A 21,386-nucleotide genomic window follows, 5' to 3' on the forward strand; every position below is an offset into this window, starting at 1 on the left:
CCCCTCCTCTAACCCCCCTGCCCCCCAGGTGCTGACGGAGCCCCCTCTCCTCCCCCCAGGTGCCATACGTACCGTCAAGCGCCCAGCAGGTTGCAAACGTGATGGTGCTGCTGGAGGGGCGCTCGGGGAAGACGGTGGACCTGGGCTCGGGCGACGGCAGGCTTGTAAGGGAGCACGGGCGCTCGGGGGGGTGTTGGGCGCCTCGGCAGCGGCTGGCCGGCTGCACCAGCGAGGATGAAGGGTGCGCGAGGCACATGCGGGGCGCCAGGGCAACGTCGACAGGGATCTTGGGGCCAAACCTGCTTTGCCCTGTGGCAGCACAACTGCGTGCAGCAGGAGGGTGCTGAGCTGCACCCGCCAGCGAGGGATCAGGCATTGCTGTATCAGGAGCATTCGTGCTCCTTCCTGGCTTCGTAGTCGGGCAAACCGGGCTACGCGCTGAGCCTTGCAGCCGGCTACGCTGGCCTGTGCTCGCTGGCCACTGCACCCTCACCTCCCTGCCCGCTACGGCTGCCCCAGGACGGGGAGCGCAGCTGAAGCACTTGAGGAGCAAGCAGAAGCTGCCCAGCAGCCCCTGTGCCCCAGAGTAAGCAAGAAAGCTCATTTAGTTGCAACTCTCTTCCTCTAGGTCATAGAGGCCTATAAGCACGGCCTGAGACCAGCCGTTGGCTATGAGCTCAACCCTTGGCTGCTGCGCCTCTCCAACTATCGGGCCTGGAAGGCTGGATATAATGGGAAGGTTTCCTTCCTGAAGCAAGATCTGTGGAAGGTAACAGGTTGCTGGGCTGAAGGCAGCGCTCTCAACCCAGCTCTGTCATCTGTCTGAGCGTGCTGAACGCGTGCTGGTGCCTTAGCTAGGGCGGCACCAGAGGTTTGGCCTGCTCCTCCAAACAGGATTAGTTGAAGGCTGCTGGCTCCTTTTCTAATCCGCTCTGCTGCTGGGGGAGGCACACGGCAGCCTCCAGCCTCCGCTCCAAGAGCGGCAGCCAAGGAAAAGCCATGCAGGGCATCCTCACTGATGGCCCCACGTCGCTGCTGGTTTCGCAGGTAGCTCACACAGTCCTCTCTCTCAGAGCAGCAAGGGGCAGCTTTGAAGCAATGTCTTAATTATTGACTACTGCTGCTGACATTCACTGAACTGCCAAAGATATGCTGTTAAAAAGCTAACTTCTTCAGATCAGATAACTGACTTGGTAAAGTGCTACCAGGAAAAGCAGTTCTAGGATCTTGAGACAATGTTGAATGCAGGTTTTTTGAATGACGTACTTCTTTCACGTCTGGTACCGGAGTGTACCAGCACAGACCCCTTCCCAGATGTCCTTTAGCATCTTTGATTCCTCTGAGGTTTAGAACATCACCTGCAGATTGTCTGACCACTCAAACAGTTCAGAGGCCCTTGGCATCTCCTGGACTAGGCCAGCCCACACTGTCTGTTGTTTCTTTCATGGCCATTTCTTCTCTTTTAAGGTGAATCTTTCTGATTGCTACAATGTCACTGTGTTCCTGGCTCCCAGTGTGGTAAGTCCATCTCTGTGGGGCCTGCTATGAGATGCTTATAGTGAGAATGCCGCTATCTTGTTCTGAGCAAACTTCTTAGATGTTTCTTAGAAAAGACAGAATATCTGGAACATTGGCAAACGCTCTTTAAAAAATAAGGCCAAAAATAAAGAGACCAGAGGTAAAGAGAAAAACAAAATTCCACATGTTGGAATAAAAAGCCAAACTGAAGCATGTTTTTAACAATGCAGTCTGCTCCCACTGTAGCTGATGGACATGACCCTGGTTCTGGGACCCTCCTTCACATCTCTTCCTGAGGGATCCTTGTGGGAGCACTGTCCCCATGTCCCCTGCAGTGCTCGTTATCTGGCACTCTTACTGATCACTATGAGCGCCTGTTACAGTCAGCACTGCAAAATCAGTCTCAGTGCCACAAAATGCAAGCAAAGCACAGAACTGAGTCTTCTCAAGTGCTGAGAACTGGCAATACATGTGGACTTCACTGCGTTTAAGGAATTGCTCAGCATCACTTGAATTTGTTCCCAGTCCCAACTATGTGTAGGGCTAGAACCAGCCCTGCATGTTGGAACAGGCTTCAGTCAACGCTGTCTGCTTGGGACCCACTAACCATGTTGAGAGTGTGCTAAGGCGGCTGTTCTGTATTCCCTGGTGGCACTGCCATAAGGAAGTCGCATGCGGCTGGGTCTCCAGGTGGAGATGCTCCAGGGAAACACATTTTCTTGGGATACTAAGATACCTTTCAGAGAGAGTCCATCTCCAAATGCAGAACCACAAGCATTGGTGTTTCAGGCTGGCCCCATCACCAAAGCCATTTCCCTGTGCCCAATTCATCCCCAGTAGCGGCCAGACAGCCTAGGACAGAGCGCGTGGTACAGTGCTGTGCTGCAGAGTCACTGCAACTATGTGATTATTTTCTAAGGCCTTCTGGCTTTGGCTGTCTCTCTGTCTCCCCAGAAACCTCCCCTAGCTGCCAAGTTCCTTGCAGAACTCCCAGATGAGGCCCGAGTGGTGGCTGGACGCTTCCCTTTCCCATCCTGGACCCCAACCAGCACTGTTGGCAAGGGGCTGGATCAAGTCTGGGCCTATGACATGAAGGAGGTGCGGCAAGCAGCACAGACCAGCGCGGAGGGAAGCCCGGTCTAACAGGCACCTCATTCAGAGCCTGGCATTTTAAGGCTCACCAGCTAAGAAGGGGTAGGGATCGGAGACGCTGTCCGAGCCTCTCCAAACCAGTCTCAGCTCAGTGGCCCAGGATAGCAGTGAATGGGGGTGGGAGAGCAATGCTTTGCCAGACTCTCTTGGAGACTCGCAGGATCACAGCCCCTCCTTGTTTTCCAAAGTCTGGTCAGTTTGGGAGAACGAAGGAGGGAATCAAATCTAGAAATCCTAGAGTTACCACAGGCTTTAAGGGCTAAATCTTCAGTGCCTCTTTCTTGTATGTTTGCTAGTTTATTTGTGATGAATTTTTCACAATAAATATTTGGACTGTTCGTTCTTTGAGATATTTGCTCTGCTTTTGAGCTGCAAGGTGATTCTGGAGTCAGTGTGCCCCCTGCTTCAAGCTTTGCTCTGAAGTCCCTTGGAAGAGGGCTCAGGATGGCATGTGTCCAGCTCTCCACCAAACACAGAGAAATAATGTTTTCCCACCGTGAAAGAGCAACTGATCCCCTTTTGTCTAACCTCTCAGAGCCAAAGTTTAGCCTGAACCATCCCTGGCCTCACCCCTCACAAGCTCAGAAGCGAGCAGAGGCAGAAGCAGAGTTAGTCCTTAGACTCGGAGTGCTTTGCTCTGGGTCTGACCTGGTAGAAATGTTATCACACCATCCTAGCAGAAGGCAAGAGTAGGAACCTGTCACTGCAGTCATGCAGTAAAAAGCTGCCTGGGAAACTGACCTTGTGTCCCCAGCCGTGATGTGCTCAGGGAACATCAGAACCATTCCTACAGCTAAGGGGTCAGAGGATAGACAAGACACAGTTGTCTTGTCCCATTTTAGTACTGTTAATTTGAGACCGAGAACACCCACGTGGTTTCCTTCTCTGTGTGTCCCAGCCCTCAGCCAGGGGAGGAATACTTGCCTCGGCCAGTCCACAGAAGAGAAAGCTTTTAAACCCTGCTCTTTCCTCCAATTCTGCTGCTTCTTGGAGGCATGGGGAAGAGCTATAGTTCATGGCTGATGGTCCTTCTGGATCTCTGCAGTAAGTGAGTATCAGTGGCCCCAGCACTAAGGGCACGTGGTACTTCGCTGCCAATGAGTTTTCTTAACCGGAGGATCTCCTGCTTATACCTGCAACAGGGAAGCAGCAACATGATTCCCTATGTGATCATGACCCTACTGATAGCTCACTCACAGGTGCAATCAATTTAAACACAGGCACTGTCAGTTAACGCACGCCAGCCAACACACAGGCACTGAGCCACACCAAGATCTGAGTCCTGACAGATGCAAAACCCCAGCTAATGTTCACGTGCTGCCCAGCAGAAGAGGAAATACACCAGTAAACTTTGGGACATGCTGGATTCTTCCCAGTTTTCCCTAGGAAGAGGCGTTTATGAACTCTGCCAGGTAACAGCACCAGCAACAAGCCCAGGAGTCTGAACCAAACTTACAGCTGCAGTGACTACTGAGTTAGGCCAGGCACTGGGTTGGACCGCTGCTTTGACAGATTGGTTCTGGTTGTACTCGCCCTTCCTTGCCCTAGCAGCTGTTCTCCCCACTTTGGGGCATGATATGCCAGTGAGAGAGGACCTTAAATCAGGGCCTGCTAAAAGGCTTGGGATTTTAAGCAACCTCTCCCTTTCCTTAGCTTCCTTCAAAGGACGGACTAACGGCAAAGGAGACACGTCCCTTGGCAGGCCAGATGCTGCCCCCTATGCCATGCGGAAGGACGGATGGCGCCAGCTGCCCGCACAGCTGGATGTACTGTGTGACATTAGCCGTGCTGGGCAGCGCTGTGGGAAGGCAGCAGCAATGTCAGGTGCTGACACAGCAGTGGGCATGGCAGTGTCTCTGGCAATTAGCCCTGGAGATAAACTTGGAGCACAAAGCAGGGAATATGTGAATGGGGATCCTTCCGTCTCACCTTGCAAGATGCTTATCGATGTATTCCTGCAGCTCCGACACCTGTTCCTCTGCCACGATTGCCCGAGTCAGCAGCTGGCTTCTCTCTGTCTCCAAATCCTCCTGGAGGCGTGAGAAAAGCATGGATAAAACAGGGAGCTCTGTGAGATGGGAGTGGGGTGGCATGACTCCTCTCCTGTCAGGCGATACCGAAAAAGAGGCTACCTCATCACCCAGCCCTGACACTGCTTGGCATTAAGCTACTGAAGCAGCCAGAAAACTGATGTGCTTAGAGAAGGAAGGCTGGTGATGATAGCCCAGCTTTCTGCAGGCATGGCCACACCACGGCATTAGCCCAGCGGACCAGGTAACCACTCCCTGACCAGGTTGCTGGCATGAGGGCTAAGGCCACCCCAGGACACACGGTAACCCCTGGCTGCCAAGCTGCTGTTCATTCCCCCGGAGACCTCACAGGCAATCAGTGTGGCCTGGTTGTCAGATTTGGCACTCGGACACAGAGAGCTTTCACACCTTTCAGCTAGCAGCTTGCTGCAAAGGGAAGTGACCTTCCCGTTTAGATAAAAACTGTTTGGTTTTCACACAGCGTCTCTGGGCAGTAAATCACCATCTTACCTAATTGCACAATCCCTGTTTCACTAAGAGGATCTGAGGAGCAGGTGGAGAAGAAGCTTGACAGAGGCTACCCCTAAGAGCCACAACTGAGCCAGGAGTAGGACCTGTTCCCACTGCAGCACTCCAACCACTCAGCAACGCTGTCTCCCTGCTTTTGGCTTTATCTAAACTGTGTTTAACTCTACTCAAGTAGAAAAGATTAGAACTTTTCCTCTGGTCATTGTGGACAGAGGAAGCCATGGCATGGAAGCGTGCTGTTAGCACATCTAGCCTTGCCTACAGCAGGAAGTTGTACCTCTGCTCCATTTCCAAAGCATTTCCCCCCGGCTTTTCTGTACGCGTATGGCAGTCAGCTGTGTCAAGGATCCCAATCTCTACCCCTCTCCTGACCAACTCTCATTGCTGCGCTTGCTGTTGGACAGCAAACCCCACCTCAGCCAAGCTTGCTCACAGCAAACCTCACCATAGTCTCATGGCTGCTGATGAAAAGAGCTCTCCCTGCGGCTCAGTCCCAGCTCTGGCCACCTACCAGCAGTGCAAACATCCTTTCACCCAGGGAAAACCAGGCAGGGAAGCTGATCTAGATTCAAACTAGACTTCTGTTGTTTCGACCAGGTTAAAAACAGATCCAGTTTGTTATACAGATACCTAAATGCTTGTGCTGAAACAAGGAAGGAGGCAATACAGGCCAGGAATGAGCAGCTATAAGGGCTGGTCTACTTCTTCCAGTAGCAGTGAAACTACAGCCTCAACACACCACTGGCCGTAGACCTGCTAGAGTCACCTGGTGCACTGAGTCCAAAGCCACAGCAAGACACTGTGGAAGGCCTCAAAGCTCCAGTCTAGAGCAGCATATTGGCCACAGAGAAGCACCTGGCTGGGGCAGCAAGTCTTCAAAATGTGAAAAAATGTTAAGCTTGTTTTAGATGAGCTGGGAAAGACGACCTGTACCTGGGTGGTATGTGCAAACTCCCGGAGCTGCTTCCTGACCTCTGCCCAGCTCTCTTCATCCAGCTTCCTAGGAGAGAGAAGCAGATTTCAATCATGCACAGACATTCAAAGCCAGCTCATCTGCATGTCACACAGCTCTCTATGGGGGCCGGACACACACTTGTCCACCAGACCATAAAGCTCAGAGCTCAGAGCCTTTTCTATCCTGATGCCCCAAACTTCTTCAGGGCATGCAGTGCTGTCCCTATGCCCAGAAATGAGAGTCACAGCCCTTCTGCCAACCTGGAATTCCCACTGTGATGGCTGGATTTGTTCCAAGTTCACATCAACATTCATACATCAGAGAGGACTCCATGCAGAAAGTGTCATTAACCTGACACTGCAGGACTGAACTTTATGGAAATAGAGAGCAGAGTATGATCAATGCCAAATGCTGGCATTTTTTTATGTTTCTCAGCACAAACCCGCTCATTCTGAGCGCCGAGTGTGATAGGTGAGCTGTCTGTGCAGTCTAACCGTGGGAAAGTTCTTCCTATTCTGTCCTAGTTTGAATAAGCAAAATACAGGTCACATCTGATGTTCAGGGAATTTTGATTGTATGAACTGAGGAATGCATTGTGTTCAAACGCTGCAGCCTATAGACTGGAGAACAGCTTCGCTGGGACTGCGAGAGTTCCCTCTGGTGGCTGCAATCGCCCAGCCCAAGTACCTGGAAAATCATGGCTGAAACTTCATGGAAGCAGAAGTTAAGAAAACAATAAACAGTAAAAACCACACATCTCATAAGAGAAACACAGCAGGCGTTGTAGCTGAAGTACTGTGTTAATACCAGCCTTCATTCCTCTAGTTAGAGCAACAAGGTAACAGCAAGGGTAAAAAACATCAGGATACAGAAAACAAACCTAATTGTGTAGAGTCTCTTGACAGCTATAAAACCTTAACAGGATACAACACTAAAATCCAGATTCTGGAACTTCTCTGTCTTGCTCCTGTCGAGAGTCTGTCAAAATTAATGCATCTGCTCAGAGATTGCAATTATTGTTTAGCATGGAAAATGTGGCAAGGGCTGATTAGTGCTCAAGCTTTTCTCTGAGATACTCCAGAGCCCAGTGGCTCAGGCACTAACTCCTCAGAGTTGGAATCCAGTTACCAAAATATCTCAGGTTGGTTTTGCTAGGCTATCACATTTTAAAAGGCAGAAAGATCCCAGCTCAGATTTCTCTCACACTTTGTTCTCTCTCTCCATAACTGTGGTGGGTAGAGTTTCAACAGAATAATGGAGCAGGGAGAAGGAACTACTCAAAATTAGCAAATAAATGGCATGTCAGGAAATCAGGGAAGTATCAGTACAGTGTCATCTAAGTGTTCCAGCCCCTGCTTCTGTACTGGGAGGGAGGAGAAACAAGACCTTCCCAACTCAGTGTTGTTTCACTTGCCTTTCTCAGGTTGTGATCCACCAAAGTACTCAGGCATATGCTTAGTTTCAGCTTCTAAAGAGATCAGTGGAACTAAAAACATGATTAAATCAAACATGTGCTTAAGAGCTTTCTTGGATCAAGGCCCAAATGACCGACTCATTTCACCACAGGAAATGCTGTATTGAGATGACAGCTGGCTTTTCCTCTCAGATGAGTCCCTATCAGCTCTCCTTCTCCCTGTTTATTACCTTCTCCAAGTAATGTAGAAGACTTCTCAATCCATAGAGCAAGGAGCATTCAGAATTACAAATATGCCAAGAAACAGGCAGGACTTACTGCTCAGGGGACAGCCCAAAGCCAGAGGTTTCGCTCAGTCTTTTCTGAAGGCATAGGGAAAACAATATTTTCTGTAAGTATCAAACCACTGCAATCTTGCTACAGTCCCTGTCACTTTGAAGAAAGCAGCACAAAATATCCTAGCACTCTTAATAGCCACCAGTGTCCTCACAAGGAAGTGATCTGGAGGACAATCTTAAGGTTTAGTGTCTCCCACCCTCTTCATTTTTAAATAAATGTATCTCATGCAAATCAAGAAACACATCTCTGCCTGGGCAGAATCAGTGGAAGGACATGGATCTGACTGGCATGTTTCTGAGTGTGGTCTCCTGGTCAGTTATTTATTCATGCCAAGCCAAAAGCCTTCCAGAACAGCAAGCCTTGTCCTATCCTCCTGTTCTTTTATGAATATGTGAGTCTACTGGCTTGGCAGCTCTCCCTTAACATCTGCTGCTCCTCAGCCCTCCCAGAGCTCAGTGATGCCAACCTATGGGGCTGCCCAGCCTCCTGGATCTAACTTTAACACACCCCTACACAGCAGAGGTGCAGCAACGATGGGGCTGCTTGGACAACCTATCTCTTCCGAGATTTAGAAAGTGAGAGAGCACTACCCATGTGTGCCACAGAGACACAGCAAACACTGAGGGAACGAGTAAGAAAGAGGAGAGATCAGGCTGAATCTATCTGCTTGGGAGATGTTCCCCCCCCACCATCGCAGTGTCACTGCCACTGTAAAGTCAGCAGACCAGACACTACCTTCTCCTGAAATTCATGCAATTGAATCTCCAGTTTTGCTTTATCCTCCCGCAGCCGGTTTAACTCCTGGGTTGTGTTTGTCAGCAGCTCTGGATCTGTGATGGAAAAGTGGAACTCAGCAGGGCCAGAGTCCATATCACTGCTGCCCAGGGACTGGATCTGCTCTCGCTGCATCCTGTAATGAGCCAAAGGGGTTAGTCCCTAGTAGCTTTGGTTAAATAACAGCACTAAGTGCTGCTGCTGCTGATGGAGGTACCATTCACTTAGGACCTCCTGGCTTCAGGCCAGGAAGAGCCAGCAAGGGATAAGTGGGAGAGCCCAGTAGCATGCACAATATTCCTGGGAATATTTCTGAGGGAAGCTTGTCCTAGAGCTATTTGTGGCTTTTATGCCACAAGCATGGCTGCTGCTTCCCACAGCGCAAGCTGCTGAGAGAACTGCAGGGAAGGGTTGTGAGGTAGGAGCTATTTGGGGTACCGCTGCATTTCCACACCATCCAGCACAGAATCAGTCTCTCACCATAAATTTTACACAGGAGAAACATGCACAGAGCAGCTCCAGTCTGTTCCCAGAGCACCCTGACGCACAGCCAGAGACACCCCGCTCCTGGCTTTTCAAGAGTATGGAGTTAAGCAGGGACTTCCGATCCTCTGCTCCACCTGGGAGCCTGCTGTTTGCCTCCCTCTCAGCATTGGGGTTGGGTGCTAGCGCTACAGAGCTCTTCCAGATGGTCCTTAGCAATAGCTGAAGAGAAATAGAGGGCGCCTGGTTCCTGGCTCAGCCCTACCTGTAAGCAATCAGCAGGTTTTCATGCTTCTTGACTAAGTTTCTCATGCGTTTCTTGTAGCCACGTGCTGCTCCAGCTAGCTGCTCTTCCCGAGACTTGTGCGAAGCCTTGATATCCTTCAGCATGCTGTCCACAAAGCGTTTCATGTGAGCGTGATTAGCTGGGCCTTTGCTAGGCTCCTGCAGGTTGGAGCCAGATTTGCTGTCCATGTAGTCCTTTAAACATAAAGAGAAGGAAATTGAGATGACCAAGTTATTCCCTAAGACATTTAACCCATTTCCCACAGGGAAGGTCCAGGAATATTTGTGATAACAGCACTTAGAATAGGGTATATCTTCCATTTTCTAAGTGCAGGAAAGACTAATTAACTTCCATTGTGCCCCTTCAAGGCAGAGAAGGCAGCTGTGCTACACCAGTGACTGGTCTAGGGAAATACAAGTCAGCCTTGGGAATTACCATCTCTTGCCCTGGACTCTCCACTGTGCCCTGCTCTCTCTCCATTAGCTAGGAGATACTTAAATATTCCTGTTAGAAACAGAACTATTCTTACTAGCAAAAATTCCTTTGCTTAGTCTCCTGATCCATCATCACACTGCATTCTCTGGTACTGTCCTCCTCACTGCACAGCAGCTTTTGCCAAAAACTGCTTACTGCTACCTAGGGCAGGGGGATAGAGAGAGACCTCTTTTCAGTCACTGCTGAATATAATCAGGTATCAGGGCCTGAACCTGTCTGAAACTCTGTCTTTGTGCTGAGTCCTCAGCATGCTCTGTAGGCCCTACTCTATGTCAAAGGTGCTTGTTCCTGTGGCAGGGCCCAGGCACTCGCGTTACACGGTTCTGTAATTGATCACGGAGGCTGGCAAAGCTTCCTCCGGGGACAGCAGCCGAGTCACCATGGAGTCAGCACACCGAGGCGGTAACAAAGCCAGCAGTGGCATCGTCTGGCCTGCCGAGGGAAGTTGTCAGGGCAATGGAGATTAGAAGCCAACTGGAAGGCAGCCACAATAAATAAGAGGATCTTTCAATTCACGAAACCCGACCAAGAAAGAAAGTCCCAGCAGAAACCCACAGTCTGTTTGGTGTGGCCATACAAGAAATCTGAGCTGGGAGGGGGGCTGGCATCTCCTCCCCCAGGCTAAGCTGAGGGCACAACCAGGCCTCCCAGAGCCTGACCGAGAGAGACCCCTTCCAGCTGCAAGCACGGCTCCCCAAGCCCCACTGCTGCTCTGCTCTGCAGCCCAGAAAGGAGGGGAAACAGCAGCAACCTGCGAGAAGCAGGCAGCCCTGCACCAACAGGAGAGACCTCTCCAGGCAAGGAGAGCCCCTGGGGCTGGGGGTACCCACCGCCAAGTCCTTGATGTATTGCGTGAGCCGGGAGCGATACTCCTCGTTCAACTCCTTCAGCCTGAGCTGCAGCCGGGAGTTCTCCGCCTCCACCTCTTGGAGCTGGCTCTGGGAGGTGAGCAGCACCTAGGCACAGCAGACAAACATTCACTGCAGCCCTCACCTGCCAGCCAAGCTGGGAGCACTAACAGCCTCCATAAGAAATAGAAGGGGACTTCGTTTCCAGATATTCAATTCCACTAAAGCAGAGAGGTTGGGAAGGGCCTGGGTTTTCACAGGAGCCTTCTGGAAATGTTTACAGTCCATATTCCTCTGCTATCCAGTCATTTGCAATTCTCCCTAGGTGATTTAACCAAACCCTTCTTTTCACCATCAATGAACAAAATTCCTCCCACCAGCTGTGGCAAGGAGCACGTCCCACTGTGTACACTGGACATCTGGAGAAGCAACCTGCACTGGAAGCAGCAGCTTGGTACGGCAATCCCTCTGGAGAGGGAGACTTGTCGGAGTACCTCCAGGACTAGACATCCACCTCACTGCTATCTCCAGCAAATTACGTGCATTGCACTTAGCGTCTCAACCACAGGAGAAGTGGATGAGCAGGGGCAGACCCAGAGCCTGGATTGGAGCTGGGGATTGGAAGGAGCCTGCCCTTACTGCTGACTGCTCCGCCAGTTTGTGCTGGGTGTCGCGGATTGCTCTCTTCGCCTCCTGCAGCTCCTTCCCCATTGTGATCCTAAACATACAGGAAGAAGGTGTGTTTATGTTAAATCCCTGAACTGCTCTATAGGCCAGTGCAGACAGCCTTGAGAAGAAAATCACTCCTGAATGACAGAAACATCTAAGCAGCAGCTGCCAGCCACCATCAGATACGGGCTAACCAGAGACCACAGAACTCTTGCAACCGAAGGTAAATGTCCTCCGCACTGAGAGGGCACAGTTCTGTTCAGCCCCTGCTGCGACAGCCTTTGCCAAGACACTAACCCCATCCCAGCCTGTTTATGGAAGAACAACTGTAGGGATAAGGTCTAGGACTCGGGAGACTCAAGATTCATCTCCGGGACACATTCCCCATGCGTGCCATTAAAGGTGGATCTTTCAAAGGTGCATAGGCCACTCAGATACCTAAACATTACTGACTTTTAAGCACATCCCTAACTCTCTTAAGGTCCTTGAAAACATCAGTGTGCTTCCAAGCCTCACTTCTTCTAAGGATGAACAGTCATTTCTCACCCTGTACCCACCCACCAAAGGGATGTTTCCTCCACTTCTTTTCATAGGGATCAGATTCTGCAGCAATGAGCTCCATAAATGCCCAGCCAGACAACAGAAGGACGTGCCCTCAAACACTCACACTCTCTCTTCCAGCTTCTGCTGCTGTGAATCATAGGTTTTCTTCATTTTTTCAAGCTCCACTTTTATGTGATCTTGGTTTCCAAGCAACTGAGAGACAAATGAACAGGAAGATGAGATAGATGGCCAAACTAAACAGAGAGATTCTTGAACAGGGGAAAAGTGAGGGGATCCTCCAACTGAGCAGAAGTCCAGTTGCTAAGAGAAATACAGGGGAAAGGACAGGTTTAACTGGGAATGATCAGTGCTCTGTAACACACCAGAAGCAGTGCTTGATCTGAAGATAGGCCACATGGTGCACAGGTGTCACTCCAACAAGTGATATTCTCATGCCAGGAATCTTCTCAGAGATTCTCTCTTCTTCTTGGGAAGAAGACTTCTTCCCAGGAGAAGTTGCGAGTAACTCATGGTGGAACCCAAGCTGACATCACACAGACTGCAGATGGGAATGAGGCAGGAAACATCTCTGTGCTCCCTTTTGGGTGCTTTATCACCACCATAGTTTTCAAATAATGGCACATTCCCAATACTCTGCGCTGCTCTCCAAGCAGCCTCAGAACCAGCCAGGAGCACCCCTGTACCCTGCCAAATACTTTGCTGGAGTGCCTCTCGAGACATTTGGCCAGGAAGTCTCCTGACACTGCAGCTCTGTTCACTTCCCCTATTCTCGGTGCACTCTTCCCCTATCTCCACTGATCCTATGGTTCTCCTAACTTGCAAGAAGAAAAAAAGCAAGTCTCCAAGCAGTGCAGAGCACCACCACTGGGACCTCCTCCCTCTAAGATGGACATTCTCTTCGCAGACACGGACGTGTTGCCCTTTAAACTCCTGCCTCTGTTCACCCAGTGGCACTGACTGAGGGAACCCTGTCTCAGCTTTTGTCTGCCCAAGAGCTGGAGTTATTTTAGGCTCATTTCTTCACTACACAGCTTAGAAAAAGAAAATCAAGGCATCAGATCATCCCCAAGATGCAAGTTAGTAAAAGGCGCCATCCGCTACATTCTGAATAAATACCCCCCTCAGCTTCTCCAAGGATCCAGCAGCCCCCACACACTCACATTTCTCTCCAGCTTTCGCCGCTCATGCTCAGAGGCAACTACATCTTCTGGCTGTTTTTAATAAGAGACAGAAGAAGGCACCTATTAGATCCCTATTCTCCGAAGACCTCAGACTGGTGACACGGGCAGAGAGGTCCTTACCTTCACCTTTCGAGCAGAGAGACGGTGGACCATCGCACGCACTCTTTCCAGCTCAGCAGAGGACTCATCGTCCCTGGCGTGGGAGTGGTAGCGGTTGTCTTGTGTGTGGGGAAGGTTGCTCCTGGCATTGGCCAGGTTGAGCAGTTCTAGGCTGAGCTCTTCATTCTTCGTGACCTGCCAGGTCAAACCAGAAGGAAAGAGCTTCTGAAATCCTGCCTCTCCAGCTCCGCATGCTGTTTGTTCAGCACATACCCACTGCTCTTGGTGCGTACACAAAGCAGGCACTCACATCCCCTCCTGAAAGCAAGTTTTATTTTTAGTTCTCTCTCATATGTCCAAAGATACCAGTGGATTTTCTAATTCTCATGGAAATGCAGGACAAGTATCATTGCCAGGCATCAGCTGTAGAATGCAGGATCATTCATTCACACGTAACCCTACTCCCTTGGCCCATCTCGCTCTCACGCTCACATTCAGATACAGATCCTTGTGCCAGTGCACCCCAATGCCAGTCCAGTCCTGGGCACCGCTCTGCCAACACCTCTCTGTCTTGACCCACTGCCTCCCTTATTACTCCATTTCTGCACTCCCCACACAGCTTTCCAGCACTTTTGGGCATGTCTTTTCCTGAACAATGGCTTTGAACAGTGCTGGACTACATAATGTAACAGAGAATGGACAAATATCCATCCATCTAGGCTGACGCCACCCAGCTAATTCCAGTTTTGTTTGAATGCATACCTCCAGAAGCAGACAGCCCACAGTACCGTGTAGGCAGCGAGATTCAAAGCAGTGCTGGTGTGAAGTGACACATTTCCAAAAGATAAAGAGTATCTGAATGAGGAAGGTTCTGTTACAGGTGATCTGGAAGGAACACTGGGGGAATTCATGTCTCACGGGAGGGTTTCTATGTAGATAACAAAGCTTTGATGGGGTTTATGACTGGGGACAAGCTTGAGTAATTGTTACCATGGCAGTGAATCGGGAGGATGGGAGGCAGAGGTCATCTGAGTCATCCCTGTAGAGAATAGCTTATCAAAAGATAGCACAGGGTGGGCTGAAGGAGTGAGAAGAGGAGAAAAGAGACTGACAAAGAGGTGAGATATACAGCTGTGAAAACTGACAGCTACGCAGAGACAGGCTGCTTGTTCTCTAACAGAAAACGATCCATCTGCAGCTGTCAGTCCTGACAATTTGATCAGAGGGGGTCACACAGGCGCAGAAGTACCAGCTTTTTTGGCTAGCAAAAGAAAGAGGCAGTCCCAGGTTTGTGATGGGCTTCTCTGCCTCCCATGTGCTCTAAACCCTGGCCCTCCTCCAGGGAAACCCCCAGTATGGAACTGGTTCATAGCCATTTGGGTTCCCTCCGATGGCCTCCCTTTGCATCACCGATACAAACTGTGTAAGCCTGCTGAACAAAAGAGGAGGAGGAAATGGAGAGTTGAGAAAAGGTCAGAGTCTTGAAAAGGAAGAATTTACAGCAAGTTAGAAAACAGGCACAAAGTGACTGACTGGCATCTTATGCAAGGCACTTCCCCAGGGACAGGAAAGGCCAACTCAGCCGGTCTCATTTGCCTTGGACGGACACAGAGCGATTTGTGAATCAGGACATACAATGGGGGTTGTAACAATTCAGAGGCTCTAACTGTTCCCGTACAAGGGACCGTGAATGAGCTTGCAGAGCTGCTTCTGTGCCAAGCAGCCATGACAACATATTGGCAAGGTCACAAGTAGCACTTGTAATTGGGAATGTGTAAAAGGTTCATTGTCTCCTAAGAAGAGCACTGGGGAAGGGGAGGGGGCAGAACCGCAGGCTGTTATTGCCATTTCCTTTGGGAAAGTCCACACTGGGAAAATAATGAGCAAGAGGCCCATACTGCGACAAGTCCTAATCTGCCAAGTCGCAGTCTCTTTTGCTTCAGGCAGGGATATTCAGTAGTCAGAGCCAAGAAACTAGGGTAAAATCCCGATGCTACCAATTACAGCCAAGGATTTCAGCTTTGGCTTCTGATCTCTGCTTCGCCACTTTTTCGGATGTTATCCAGGCAAATAACTTAATCCATGTGCTTCATTTTTCTCTCACATAAAACGGGGACATTGATACCTAACTTTTTGAAACGCTCTAGGAGCCATATGAAAACGGTACACTGTTACCGCTAACTTTTTAAAACCATCATTTACAGACGTCAGCAACCTGAAAATCCAATTTTTGACTAACATACTGCATCCCCTCGGGGACAAGAAGTAACTAAGATTACTAAACGCTGCAAAATCCCTGTGCGAGGCTGGCGGCTCTGTGTCTCAGCAGCTCACCGCCTTGCTGACAGTCAGCTGCACGCATTCCGCCTCGTGCTCCTGCAGGACATGGTGAGGACTGGAGGGGGGGTTCACAACCCCGCAAGCAGCTGAGCTTGCCTCCTTATAAGAAATTACCGCATCTCAGCTTACAGGAGACAAATGATAGTGTGCGTGCGTGTGCTCTTCATGCGCTCCAGCTGCAAGGTGTAACAGATTAGCTTAAACTGGCTTTTCAGTTTCCAACTGGAGCAGGCAAAGAGCACGTACATCACTCGGTGTCATGGTCGTGCTAAGAGGGGTAACTTCTCAAGAGTCACCAGCTCACTTATTTGCAACTGGATGATCATGACCTCACACATTCCTCTACCTGAGGCCTGCAGAAGGACCTTCACCATAAAAAGAGACTGGACAGGTAGCAGGGAGGCCAGAAGGGGCTTGGACAAACACACTTGGTGTGGCTTTGTCAGCCGTGGGGTGACGTTCAGTTGCAGTACTGCTTAAACCAGCGTGCCCGGTCCCAGCCCCACATCTTTCCGTCACAGCTGTGCACCGGGCCAGCACAGCAGGCTGTGAGACTACACAGTAAACAAGGCCACAAAGCTGATACAGCTGAAATATCCGCCGAGGAAGGAGGGAGGAGTGTGTCAGTCCCCAAATCCATTTTGAAAAGGAGGTGAGAAAGGAGGTGGGGGAGGGAGGGAGGAGAGGAAGGTCTAGTAAAGTAGCTATTCATGCCAAAGAAATACACAAACTTAGATCTAAAAGACCTCAGTTAATAATTATTAATAACAGTCACCAGGAAATGCACTATATTTTAAGGGACAATCAGTGATTTGCTTATGTTCTGTCTTTTTATAATTTAGTCAACTTTAAAACTTTAAATCCCTTTTCACCACCGCATGAAATGAGTGACTACAAATCAATTCACATGCAGCCTATGAAAACAATGCAGAAAAAAAGGAAAACAAAGCACACTGGAAGTCAAGAAGGACCTGAAATACATGCACTCACAACAGACCTGCAGGGAACTCCTCATTACTGCCAGTGACGGGGATCTGGGATAATGTGAAAACAGCAAGACTGACAACAGGGGATCCAGAGCAGCATGTCACACAAGCCAGTGTGGACCCGGCCCTTTCTATGAGCATGGGCTCAGCACTGTCCCTGCTGGACCAGAGCAGGTTCTGCAAGCCCTGCTCCGGTGTGAAATCCTACATGAAATCCTTGGGCCCTGAAAGCAAAATAGCCATGTTCAAGCTAGGCTCTCTCACAGCTAATAAACATTACTGGACCTGAGCTAGCTCTGCGACTTGGGTAAGCAACCCAAAGACAATTAAGTTGTCTGTAGGTCCACCATAGGCCATCTCACCTCTTGCTCAAGTTCTTTGCCTAGTGCTAGGTAATTGCTTTTCAAAATGATGTACTCATCTGCCAGCTCCTTCCGATTGGTCTCCACAGCGTGCAGACGTTCCTGCAAGGCATCACGCTCCCCCGTGACTTTCTCACTGGAGAGCTCCAGCTCCAGCACACGATTCTCCAGGGCCAGGATCTGCAGTGGGGAGGCAGTAGATTTAGACTATGTTACAGGGACCAGCAGCAATTGCTAGGCATTTATTTGGTCAAACTGGTTCTTGCAAATTGCAACTCAGAGAGAGATGAATTTCACGAGTTTCATGGACCCTGGGGCGATGGGGCAACTCATTACTCTAGCTAAAGCTACAAGACTACTGCAAGCAACAAGCAAAGCAAAGATGGACATGTAACTAAACTGCAGTGCTGGGTAAAGGTATCTGACAGAGCCGAAATGGGCTACTTCAACTTTTACATACCATATTTTTCAGTTCAAAGTTCTCCGTCTCATACTGCTCCCTCATTTTGTTTGTTTCAATCTGGAGATCAACGAGGTCTTTGGAAATCTAGGAGAGAGAAAGGACATTATAAAGGCCATGGAGTGCTTCTTAGGCCAACATATTGTTTCAACAGGTCACACCAGGGAATTTAAGCCCAGAGACTCAAGTACTGAAAGGACCCACAGCTGCATCTTTTACCTGAGCACTAGCAAAAACACTGCAGAGAGCCAGGGACAGCTTCCAACAAGGCTGACTCTTGCCACTGAAGCATGCTGCCCCTCAGACACACCAAATAAAAAAGCAAGCTTTTCCTCAAAGAGGAAATAGGAAAGAGAGACAACCCTGAGGTCTTGGCCTATTCCAGAAGGAAGAAGTGTGGGAAGCTGGCAAGACAGTTGCCAGTCCTACATTATTCCAGCCGAAACACTTACAGAGAGCAAACAGGAGAGCCTGGGCTGTAGGGAACACATCCCCTTCAGAGAGAGGCACTGACATTTCTCACCAGATTTTCCACTGCAGAGCTATTGGGCTCATAAGGCTTCAGAGCTCAGTTCTCTCCAGCTCCCAAAGTGCCTGTATTACCTTCAGTTTTTCCTCTTCAGTGAAGACCAGTCTGCTTGACAAATCTGTTTTGGAGCCAGCCAGCTTCCCCATCCTCTCCTGCATGTCTCCAAGCTTCATGTACAGCCTCTCATTCCTATCTTGCAACTGCACCTAGAAACACAGAACAGCTCCAGCAGCTGGTGCCAGTGAGCACAGATCTTCTCTCCCTCCCTCGCTATTCTCCCATCACAGTGCTGAAGGGAAGAGCACAGCATATCCAGTGAGAAAATGCCGCTTTTCATAGCTTTAACAGATTGTAGATGGGGCTGTCTGCTACCATTTTCCTCCTGTAATTAGAATTCATTCTCAGAGTGCTGGTTCACCAACCAGGGAAGGGGCAGCAGACGTTCATACTTACATTTTCGTTAGCAAGATGCTGCACTTGCTCTGCCAGAGCACTTATGTTCTCGTTCCCTGTAGCACTTCCAAAATCCATGTGTTCGTAGGCTCAGGGCTTGGAGGCCAGAATCTTTGCAGGGTATCAGGCAGGCAGTGACTGAGGAGCAAAGGAAGGGTCTGAGGATCTCTGTGACAGCAACTTTTCCCTCTAGGTACAGCACAAGGAAGGTTGCTATCAACTTTGGTTGCTAGAGGGTGTGGCACCCACCTTGAACTTAAGGTGGAGCAAATTATTACACTCACCCCAGGCAACGTTAGAGGAAGAGAAGTGACACTCTTCAGGAGACACCATATTCCTAAAACAGCACATAGCAGATACTTTAAACAAGAAGTTTAACAGAACACTCCCAGTGAAGTAACATGGTCCCCCGGAAGCACTACTCCATTTATATTACACAAAGGTCTAAACCTCAAATCCATGCTATGGAAATGGCCTCAGTCTCTGCTGCAGGGATCTTTAGAGAATTTCAGCTCTGGACATAAATTTCACAACTCAGGCCTGTCTCCCATGAATCAAGCCATCGGTTTCAAGATTGTCCAGTAGCATCTAATATCAACTTGCTTTCATGCAATTTTTTCCTCATCTCTACAGTACTTTATCTCCTATGTCATCAAGGAAAGACAGTAACACAATTCTGAAAGGCCAATAAGCAATCCAATGGGTATCAGCATCTTTGAGCTTTGACTAAGATACAGTTGATGAAAAACTTATCACTTAGCATCAGGGATGCTGTGTAGAAAAATGGTTGTGTTTTAAAACAAAACATTATCTGAAATAAACTCCTACAAAAGATAGTTGCACGCTGAGATTAAAAGACCTCCCAGGACATATGAAGAAGTTACCTGAATTGAGTGGTGCCAGCAGTTCTCCAAGGAAGCTCTGCTTCCCTTCTAGCTCTATCAGTCATTGCCATAGCTGAACTTTGTCTCACTGCAGACTCAAAGCAATTTGCACCAGCTCGTTAGTCAATGTTCACTCATGGTTAGAGGCACGTTGAACTCTGTTTAGCCCAGAGCGTGCTATATCTGGTTTGTGCTGGTCTATACAATGCTGCTGACACCAACTGGTGATTGTCCGGGCCTGAACAGGATACTTCCCAAGTGTGTACAACACCGAAGCTACTCGAACAGAACCTCTGACATAAGATCCTAAGAGCGAGTGTAAGACAAAATGGATAATGCTGGGAAAACTTGGTGAATGACAGTCATGGGGTAAAAGGGATGCCAGGTCTTATTCTCATTTGAGCCTGTTCTCTCTGCTGCTTCTGCTAAGCACATGAGTTTAGGTAAGAATTTCTTACAGAAAAAAAGCTTTGATGATACAACATTCAAAAAGGCAGCTCTGAATAACTCCTTAGCATCTGTCGAAGCTAAGACTACAGAAGAGGAAGACAGGGGGCTATCTTGAGATAAGCTTCGTGCTGAGCAGAGCGTACCAGCTCTCCACCACTGGCATCTGGTCCAGGTTGTTGGAAAAGATTCTCTAACACCTTGGGGTGGATTTCACAAAAGGACACGGAAGGAGACCATGTGGCAGAGCTTTTTGGGGGCTCAGGGAAGGATAATCTAATGAAACAGGTAATTATGTCTTCTTTTTCTGCAGAAGAACTTAAAAGCCCTTAAGTAATTTTATTAAGGTAATGAAAGCACTGATGAGAATTCGCAGTGTCTTCATACCCCCTGCCTAGCAGGAAGCCAAATTCACCCACCGCCCACAGGCGCTGCGATATTCGGAAGTCTCCAGCGGGTGCTCTGGTATGCTAATGAGAAGATTCGAAGCTCTGCTCCCCAGACACACGCTGTCTCGTGCCCGTTCTCCATCCCAGCCCTGCCCTCCCAGGGCAGCCAGTCATGGGCGTACACACTGATTCAGGGAGGCACAGGCGGGCCGGCTCATGCCCCCCCCGCTCCCATCGCTGGGCAGCTCAACAGACACCAGCTTGTCCCGGAGCAGCTCATGCAGGTCCCCCAAAGCCCAGGGCACGAGGCCAAACAGCACACTCCACAGGACGTCAGCAAGGCAGGCTATGCCACCATGCTACAGCGCGTGTGCGGGGGTGCTTGTGTGCACCCGGGTGTCTTGATTACGCTCTATGTCATGGAAACACAAGAACAATTAAAATATGGGAAATGGCAGATGTTGTGCAAACAGGAGTTTCAAATTCTTAAAAAAACTTTTTCCCTGTAGGCTGCGCAAACTCCCTTCTCCTTCCCGGATCCACGACCTAGCACAATGCACTGCTGAGAACACATATCTCTATATATTATTTATGATACTACAGTGCCTCTGAGATCCAGTTGTGAAGCAAAACCACCATCATGCCAGGTGCTGTGCCAGCACCAGACAAAACAATGATCGCTCCTCTCTTGGTCTGGAAACACAAAGCAAATTTTGTCCTGGCTTATGCCACACACAGCAGATGAGGCAACGATGACATTTTAGTATGTCATTGCAACCAAAAGTCTCCATCACCTCTCCAGGGCAAAAATAAAAGTAAAAACGTGTATTTTCCATTAATCCCCACTAAAGAGGCAAAACGCCATTTTTGTCCTGAGGTTTTTCTTTCACTCTTTCCCAGCAAAGACCCCTTCAGGCTGCGGCTGGTGGGGTGGCTGGACGCTAACAAGCTTCGGGGTCAGCAAGCCTCATCAAAGCTGCAGGGATGAGCCTCATCAAAGCTGCAGCCCTGCAGCGCGCAAACGGCCCCCAAGCTCCAGCAGCTCGAGCGCAAACCGCAGCAATACTCGGAGACCCAACACGGGCGAGCGGGCACCGCTGCCGACGGCTGGGCCGAGGGGGAGGACCGGCCCCGGGGCCCCCGCAAGCGCCTCAGCGGCGGAGGCCGCCCCGGCTCCCGGCTCCCGGCCCGGCGCCGCAGG

The 21,386-nt window shown here is 49.7% G+C and overlaps 2 protein-coding genes across 2 annotated transcripts in view; one reads left to right on the forward strand and one right to left on the reverse strand.

Moving 5' to 3' along the window:
• Window positions 1–3,008, forward strand: part of FAM173A (family with sequence similarity 173 member A) — a 9,288-nt gene extending 6,280 nt beyond the window's left edge. Inside the window, exons 2-5 of the mRNA XM_026063847.1 lie at window positions 41–164; window positions 629–769; window positions 1,468–1,518; window positions 2,473–3,008. Of these exons, the coding sequence (XP_025919632.1) occupies window positions 41–164; window positions 629–769; window positions 1,468–1,518; window positions 2,473–2,661 (505 nt within the window). The 3' untranslated portion in view covers window positions 2,662–3,008. The remainder of the gene's footprint in view (window positions 1–40; window positions 165–628; window positions 770–1,467; window positions 1,519–2,472) is intronic.
• A 43-nt stretch (window positions 3,009–3,051) lies between these two features.
• CCDC78 (coiled-coil domain containing 78) lies at window positions 3,052–18,766 on the reverse strand. The gene is made up of 16 exons (XM_026063888.1): window positions 18,750–18,766; window positions 18,466–18,603; window positions 18,087–18,218; window positions 17,484–17,570; window positions 17,024–17,203; window positions 13,357–13,530; window positions 13,216–13,266; window positions 12,159–12,247; window positions 11,462–11,540; window positions 10,805–10,930; window positions 9,459–9,673; window positions 8,672–8,846; window positions 7,916–7,959; window positions 6,162–6,228; window positions 4,600–4,700; window positions 3,052–3,803 (listed from the first exon to the last, which is right to left on the reverse strand). The coding sequence occupies exons 2-16, from the start codon at window positions 18,541–18,543 to the stop codon at window positions 3,677–3,679; spliced, it is 1,725 nt and encodes a 574-aa protein (XP_025919673.1). The 5' UTR covers window positions 18,544–18,603; window positions 18,750–18,766; the 3' UTR covers window positions 3,052–3,676.
• Window positions 18,767–21,386: the final 2,620 nt, after the last annotated feature.

This window comes from Apteryx rowi, unplaced genomic scaffold (genome assembly GCF_003343035.1).
Source record: "Apteryx rowi isolate R43461 unplaced genomic scaffold, aptRow1 scaffold_202, whole genome shotgun sequence".
NCBI classification, from domain to species: domain Eukaryota; kingdom Metazoa; phylum Chordata; class Aves; order Apterygiformes; family Apterygidae; genus Apteryx; species Apteryx rowi.